Raw genomic sequence first — 8,473 nt, 5'->3', positions numbered from 1 at the left:
ATGCAAACTCGTGGCATAGATACGCAGTAGCAAGAGACTGGGTTGGATGATCAGATAATCACTGATGTTATTTATGCTGCATATTGTTTTTCTTAGGCAGTAACTGTGTAGTTGCTGATGCAGTGATAAGCTGTTTGCTGAGTACTTCTGTTGCTAGCTAACAATTAATTCATTCAGTCATGTTTCTAATTATTTTAGCATTACACATTAAGCATTTGCAGTTTTATAGTAAGAAATATTCCTTTTCAGTGGACTCAAGCGAAATAAGTTCACAGTACTAAGTATAAATACTAGTTTTAAGCTGTTTGAAGCAATCGCTTTTCCGAATTAAATGAGCTAATATCCATGGTATTATTAAGGTAACAGACTGTAAAAATGAGGGTTTAATTAACGGTAGAGGGATGTAAATTTATAGTACACTAATTGCAACCACAGCTGCCAGTAGATTACTGTTATTTTACAGCACAATTTTTAAATTATGAGTTTATTGAGGCAAAAGTCATAGTTAATAATGAATGTGTACCCCATACTAAAGTGTTACCAAAACCATTGACCCATGTAGACTGTTTTATGATGCGTCTCTAAGCACCTTTACCTTATTTTTGTTATTCTCAGGTTAGGTAAGAAAGTCAAATCTGACCTAAATTATAAGCATTTTAAAAATACTTAAAATCAGACAGAAGACTTCTCCGTGGTCTGTTCTGGCTCAACGACTTAAATCAATGCCACATGAGGCCGAATTTAGTTATAAAGTTATAAGTTCATTTATTTATTACACTAATACTACTAACATTACATATATTCTACTAACATTCTATACAAGTAATTAAATAAAGTATAAGTATTGAAAAGTTCTTCAGTCAAGGCAATATCAGCGATGGAGGCATCATCAGCTGGTTCTGGTGTCGGAGGTACAGCCTCAGGTGTGAAGCAGCCCCTCCTGTTCTCTTCATGGTCCAGCCTTTTATAGACTATCTGACCACTTGATGTCATCTTCTTGGGAATTCCCCTCATCTGAATCTATATATAGAGGCCTTGTCTCTTTGTTCTGGACTCTTCTCCTCTGGTGCGCCCCGCGCCTCTGATCAAGACATCCTTCAACGGTAATGATTGTCTTTCTTACTAAATACATGTTATGTCCTTTCTAATCTACTAACATGCTTTATTGAAATCTTAAAACATCAGTTGTAGTGTCTTCCTTTATAAACATATTTTAATAAAGCTTTACAACAATTGTGTTTTGTCTCTTTTCTTTATAAACTACATTCTTATTAAAGTACTTTTACAATAACAGTTGTCTTGTCTTCTTTAATAAGCTATTATCTTATTAAACACTTTTATAAAAACCCATTTGGTTTTCCTCAATAAACAGTTATCATACAAATTATCATGCATTTTTCACTGTTTACAAACGAGTTATCAAACATGTCTTTTCCTCTCAATATGTCTTTTACAGGTTTTTGTTTTTATATAAAAAGCTATCACTTGTTTTTCTCTACAAGTCAAACATCTGTTTTTTTCTTTATCTTCAAATCACAGTTGTTGTGTTGTCATTATTATTCTTATAAATCACTTATTTCAATAAATGTTTTTTCCTCTTAAATCTCAGTTGTGTTGTCATCATTATTCTTTATAAGCAGAAGAGGTACAAGTAGCATAGAAAAGTTGCATTTCCTAATGAAGCAGAGTGTGGCTGATATCAACAAGATGTGTACAAATTCAGAGTTTAAATGCCTCTTTATTAATCACAAAAAAAAAAAAAACAAACAAACAGGAAAGTAATGCTCATAACAATTAAAAATGAAAAGAAGTTAAATAATACAATAGCTGGAAATATTATATCTACATTTATGTTGCAGATAATGTATAGTAATGGGATAACTGTAATAAATGATTCCCTTTTTTACAGAACAGTTTTTTTACAGAATACAAAACCCCAGTTTAAGCAACAAAAAACAACTGTTTAACAATAGCTGAAGTAATGTAGATCTGGGTATTTCTCCAACCAGCATGTCCATGTGGGCCCCACATGAGTTTTATCTGGGTCATATGGGCATCATCTGGGCATGGGATCAGAGTGGGCACTTTAATGGGCTCAATGCATATTTTTGCATTCATCTGGGCCCTGCCACAGCACCACAACAACAAGGTCCTGTTTAACAGTTTTATTAAAGGCTCACAAAGTATCGCCAGGTTTCTTTTTAATATGGAGTACAAATTAGGAGGGAAACAAAGACTTCAGGAGGCGGCAATTCAAAAATAACAAACACAAGTTTAGTCTACCTGGGAGTTCAATTCTTACTTAGTCTAAATAATAAACCAACAACAGAAATGTACGTTCACTCCCTATCTAGCCACAAACCAGGAGAAAACAGAGAATTACAAAATAAAATGGCACCTAGCTTTCTACAGTTTCCGATTAAAAAAAGCAAACAATCAGGAGAATGACAAAACAAACAAAAAAAAAAACAAAGAAAGAAAAAAAAAAAATCAAGGTAACTGTACAATAGTAAATTTGTAGACTGGGGCAACTCACAGTAAAGCAACAGTACTTTAGGCTCACAACAAGAACAAATAAAATGTTTAGATATTGATGTTTGGTTTGACGTTACCAATATGGAGATCAGTGTTTGCTTTAGTTGGGCTCTTGACCCTCGACCTTTTAATACCATTTTTTCCCTCTGGCTGCTTTCACTGTGTTTGCAAGGCACTTTGTTATGGTAAGTGATGATGCTGTGATTATCATGGCTTTGTCTGATGCACTGATCTTATCCAGAGTCTAGCCGTAGATGTTTATTAATTTTATATTTACTTGTTGCAGCAACTCTGTGATTCTACAGCATGAGATCCAGCAATGTCTTGGTAAACTGTTACTTCTAAGGACTTTAACAACATTATGAGCACCTGCATTACTTAGACAGTCACATATATCAACATATAATCATCATGTAGTTTCTCAGTTCCCATTGCCTCTTACGTGCCTTGTAAACACAGTTAAAGCAGCCAGAGGGAATAATTTTTACAACATTGAGGGTCAAGAGCCCAACTAAAACATCAATATCTAAAAAAATTTGGTTCTTGTTGTTCCTCTTTTTTTCAGTGATTCTGCTTGTTAACAGCAGGTGTTCATCACTAATGCTCAATCATCACTTAATTATCTCACTGCAACACTATGTCAATGTTATTTTTACTCTTTGTTTTATGGACACTACAGGATGTTCCTGTGTGGTTAAAAGGGTTAAAGTTCATTTCATTTAGTAGCAAAAAAAAAAAAAAAAAAGAAAAAAAAAAAGTATGTGAACTCAATAAAAGGAGAGTAAATGCTGAACTGAAGTGTTATTTTATGTGTTTTTGCACATAATGGTTTAGTGGAGATCTGTTAGCGTTTAATGTCCTGTTGGGATTTAAAGGGTTTCTGTTGTCTGAGTTTTGTGTGTCACCGTTGTGCTGAAGAGTAGAGCCTGTACTTCAGTCCAGGAGAAGAAACATTGATGTCATACAGCACAATGCTTCATTTGAAAGGCAGTAACTGAGTAGTTGCTGATCCAGTGAAAAATCAGTTGGTTTTTAACTTTTTTTTTTACTTGACCCACTGAGGTCCTTAAAGAAATTAATAAATGGGGCTCAATTTACACCCACTGTGATCCCACAATAAAACCATATTGAGGCCATTTGTGGGTTTAGTGTGATCACCCATGTGGGCCCCATAAGGTGTTTGTGTATAGCCCTCCTCTGCCTCATTTTTTGCACCCATTTGCGACCCAAGTGAGCGCATATAATGAATATCTAAATGAGCCCTCTATGGAGCCATCATGTGCACCTATGGACTAACATACATGGGGCCCATGTAGAGCCAATGGACAAATTTATATGAGCCCCATTTGGGTTGGCTATGCAGGGACCAAGTCCACATGGGGCCTACATGGAAATGTTGGCTGGGTAGTGGGTACATGTTGAAAAGAGGTTGCTATTTTTAGCCTATTTGTTCTTTTTCTCTCTGTCGTCCTTGACCTTGTCCACAACAAGTTTCACACCCATTCCCACTCCAGCTGCAGCACCAGCTGCAATTAAAACGGCAGGTAAAGCCACAGCAACCTCTGTTACTCCCAAAACGACACCACCTGCTATTGCTGTTCCTGTTCCTACAGCTGATCCAACACCCAGTGCAACATCAATTGCCTTTTTTGTCATCTCTTTTCTTTGAATCTTGTTCTGAGCTTCTTTAAACATTTCATTAGTGTAATGGTTTCCTCCATTTTCTTCTATCATTCTGTCAATCTTCTCCATCAGTTCAGCGACCTGAGTGCGATTCATCATGTCTTCATTGTTGAATGCGTGGTATCTGCCCCCGCAGCTGTCAGTAAGACTCTTTAGAGGCTGACATTCTCCTACATACTGTTGCAAAGTTTTACGTTTCAGCTGATCGGCGTGAGTGAACAGAACGATGGTGTAGCGCACAGCATCTCCTCCAAAGTTCTCCTGAATCAGTTTGACCGTGTTCACCTCCTCTGCTGTATATCTCACACCCAGATTGATCACCAGCAGAAACACATGAGGACCAGGAACTGACAGATCAACACACTGCTTTATATTTGCCTTCATGTCTTCTTTAGTCATTGATCCACAAAACCCTGGCATGTCAATTACAGAGATGATTCTTCCTCCTTGCTGTGCAAATTGTTTACTGCACTCTGTCGTGACCTGTTTAGGTGAAATTTCTGAATAAAACACTTCCTGTCCCAGGATGGTGTTTCCTGTCGCACTCTTTCCTGTTCCAATCTTTCCCACCAGAATCATCCTGACCTCAGATGCTGCAAATCAACAACTATCATTAAATTTCAAATTGGATTTGTTCCAAGTAGCATGTGGAAAGTTCACAATGGTGTTTGGGTAAGTTAGGTCTTATTTGGATAATTTGGTAAATAACCAATATGCATAAAAAAACAATACAGTGCTTTAAAATGTAGACTGTTTTTAAATAGAATGTAGGATCTAAATAATTGCGTTTACCATATATTTCTTACAAACGGGAAAGCAAAAGCAAACACTGAAACAATAATAAAAACAAAAACAGCTGTTTCCGAAGAGTATTAACTCATGTCCCTTAAGGAACAACAATATATTTCCATATATTTATGATCAATATATTAAATGGTTCTTTTTGAGAATTAACAGAGGTTTAGATGAAGATAATAGTTACCGTTATGGAGATCAGTGTTTGCTTTAGTTGAGCTCTTGACCCTTGACCTTTTAGCTTTTGTTTTTATCTGACTGATGCTACTGTGTTTGTAAAATACATTTGTTATGGCAAAAATGGCAAGTGAAGTGTTCTCATCTCAAGGTTTATCACTGATGAAAAGTGTGTAACTTCATTGAATGCATTTATTATAAGAGCCTGTAATTAAGGATGGGTAGTTCGACACTCAGTGTCGACACACTAGTGCTCAGCAGTTCTGTCTACCTCTGACATAAACATCGAATAAGAGGAGTGCCTCTTTAATTACACACATTTGGTGGTGTATAAATGCTCCCATAGGGGTGCTATGTGTGTGCGTCTTCTCTGCCTCAGGTAGCGAATCACCTTACTTCCTGCAGGGCGTGTGGATGTTTGTGAGGTAGGAGCTGTTGTCAGTGATTGTGGTCTGTTGTGAGTTTATTATACAGGGTTTCATGTTTTTTTTTTTTTTTTTTTGTTAAAGGGTGGACTGAGGAGCTTTGTTGGATGCCATCATCTGTTTTTACAGAAATGCGTTTAGCACGCAACAGTTTATGTGCCATGTGAGTCACATTACAGGTATGTTTTGATTTTGAGCATATCACTGTATGATCATTAGCGGCCTGCTGGTTAAACTTATGTTTGTGTATTTTACGTTTAAGGTGCGGTAACCAAGCTTTTCTGCTGTCTTGTGTTTGTTTTCTAAGTGAATTGTTTTTTCTCTATTTTATGTTTCACGTATGTTCTTTTCTGATGTGTTTTTGAGTTTGATATTTATACATATTACTTTGTTTTCTTTGATTTGATTTAAGTGTTTGTTATACACTGCTCAAAAAAATTAAAGGAACACTTTTTAATCAGAGCATCAAGTCAGTTAAATTTCTGGGATATTGATCTGGTCAGTTCAGTAGCAGAGGGGGTTGTTAATCAGTTTCAGCAGCTTTGGTGTTGATAAAATTAACAACAGGTGCACTAGATGGGCAACAATGAGACAACCCCTTAAAACAGGACTGGTTTTACAGGCCACTGACATTTTTTCCCCTACTCATCTTTTCTGACTGTTTTTCACTAGTTTTGCATTTGGCTAGGATCAGTGTCACTACTGGTAGTATGAGGCGATACCTGGACTCTACAGAGGTTGCACAGGCAGTCCAAATCCTCCAGGATGGCACATCAATACGTGCCATTGCCAGAAGGTTTGCTGTGTCTCCCAGCACAGTCTCAAGAGCCTGGAGGAGATTCCAGGAGACAGGCAGTTACTCTAGGAGAGCTGGACAGGGCTGTAGAAGGTCCTTAACCAATCAGCAGGATCAGTATCTGCTCCTTTGTGCAAGGAGGAACAGGATGAGCACTGCTGCCCTGCAAAATGACCTCCAGCAGGCCACTGGTGTGAATGTCTCTGACCAAACAATCAGAAACAGACTTCATGAGGGTGGCCTGAGGGCCCGACGTCCTCTAGTGGGCCCTGTGCTCACTGCCCGGCACCGTGGAGCTCAATTGGCATTTGCTATTGAACACCAGAATGGGCAGGTCCGCCACTGGTGCCCTGTGCTTTTCACAGATGAGAGCAGCTTCACCCTGAGCACGTGACAGATGTGAAAGGGTCTGGAGAAGCCGTGGAGAACGTTATGCTGCCTGTAACATCATTCAGCATGACCGGTTTGGTGGTGGGTCCGTGATGGTCTGGGGAGGCATATCCATGGTGGGATGCACAGACCTCTACAGGCTAGACAATGGCACCCTGACTGCCATTAGGTATCGGGATGAAATCCTTGGACCCATTGTCAGACCCTACGCTGGTGCAGTGGGTCCTGGGTTCCTCCTGGTGCATGACAATACCTGGCCTCATGTGGCGAGAGTATGAAAGCAGTTCCTGGAAGATGAAGGAATTGATACCATTGAATGGCCCCCATGATCGCCTGAATTAAATCCAATAGAGCACCTCTGGGACATTAACCGACACCACCAAGTTGCACCTCAGACTGTCCAGGAGCTCAGTGATGCCCTGGTCCAGATCTGGGAGGAAATACCCCAGGACACCATCCGTCGTCTCATTAGGAGCATGCTCCGACATTGTCAGGCATGCATACAAGCATGTGGGGGCCATACAAACTACTGAGTACCATTTTGAGTTGCTGCAATGAAATTTCAGCAAAATGGACTAGCCTGCTGCATCATTTTTTTCACTTTGATTTTCGTGGTGTCTTTGAATTCAGTCCTCTGTAGGTTGATAATTTTCAATTCCTTCAAACAATGTGACATCCTCTTGTTCCTAACACATTACCCTGTCCATATCAGTATAGATATCCAGCATGATATTTTTCACCATTGAGATCTGATGTGTTCCTTTAATTTTATTGAGCAGTGTATTTTCTTTTTGCCTTGTTTGATGTGAGGTTGTTTTTGTATATGTTTTTTTTTTTTTTTTTTTTTTTTTGCCAATACCGCTGGCTCCCTGTTTCCAACCTGATATCCAATTGGTTATTGTAGGGACAGGACGCGGTCCCTTGACCAATTTGGTAGGTGTTATGACACAGAGGGGTCGGACACAGATGTACAAAGGTAAGTAGTCTTTATTGAGAAACCAGTGGGCAGATATGGAAAGCAGGGTAGAGCAGATGAACAATGGTAATGTCTGATGATAGTTACGGTCCTTTTGTGATTGCAAATGATGGAGTCTTGGAACTGGATGGAGCTGGAGAACGTAGGAGACATAGGAGCACTCACACACAGACGAGGAACACACTGGGAGATCGGGTTGCACAGGAGACAGGTAAGTAGCGAGCGAGGGAGTCCTTGAGGTAAGCATACGGGTAAGTATAGCTCAACGAGACTGGACAGTGAGTGCAGGGTGTGAGTGCTCTATATACTGGTGGTGATGAAGGGGATAATGCTGTGCAGGTGACGGTGATTAGTATTCCGGTGATTGGGAGCGTTGTGATTGGTGCATGGTGGAGCCTGACGTGTCTGTGACAGTACCCCCCCCTCCACGGCCCGCTCCTGAGGGCCGAGGACCCCGACGTTGTGGTGGCCTTCCTCTTCCACGCGGGGCAGGTCTGTCAGGGTGGTTACTGTGGAAGTCTTGAAGCAGGTTGGGATCGAGGATGTCGTTTCTTGGGACCCAGGAGTGTTCCTCAGAGCCATAGCCTTCCCAGTCTACGAGGTACTCTAGTTGACCACCACAGCGTCGGGAGTCCAAGATCTCGTGTACCTCGTATGCTGTGCCGTCTTCCAGGATGAGTGGAAGGGGGGGTTCGG

The 8,473-nt window shown here is 39.9% G+C and overlaps 1 protein-coding gene across 1 annotated transcript; it reads right to left on the bottom strand.

The window, feature by feature from the left end:
* Nucleotides 1–3,924: 3,924 nt before the first annotated feature.
* LOC125247687 (GTPase IMAP family member 9-like) lies at nt 3,925–4,848 on the bottom strand. The gene has a single exon (XM_048159130.1). The coding sequence runs from the start codon at nt 4,795–4,797 to the stop codon at nt 3,979–3,981; it is 819 nt and encodes a 272-aa protein (XP_048015087.1). The 5' UTR covers nt 4,798–4,848; the 3' UTR covers nt 3,925–3,978.
* Nucleotides 4,849–8,473: the final 3,625 nt, after the last annotated feature.

This window comes from Megalobrama amblycephala, linkage group LG1, assembly GCF_018812025.1.
Source record: "Megalobrama amblycephala isolate DHTTF-2021 linkage group LG1, ASM1881202v1, whole genome shotgun sequence".
NCBI lineage: Eukaryota > Metazoa > Chordata > Actinopteri > Cypriniformes > Xenocyprididae > Megalobrama > Megalobrama amblycephala.
Note: the sequence above shows the minus strand (reverse complement) of the source record. Positions and strands in the feature narration are given on the sequence as shown.

Bases quoted from the DNA above. Each gene is read 5' to 3' on its own strand.
- LOC125247687 (XM_048159130.1), bottom strand. From the start codon at position 4,797: ATGATTCTGGTGGGAAAGATTGGAACAGGAAAGAGTGCGACAGGAAAC.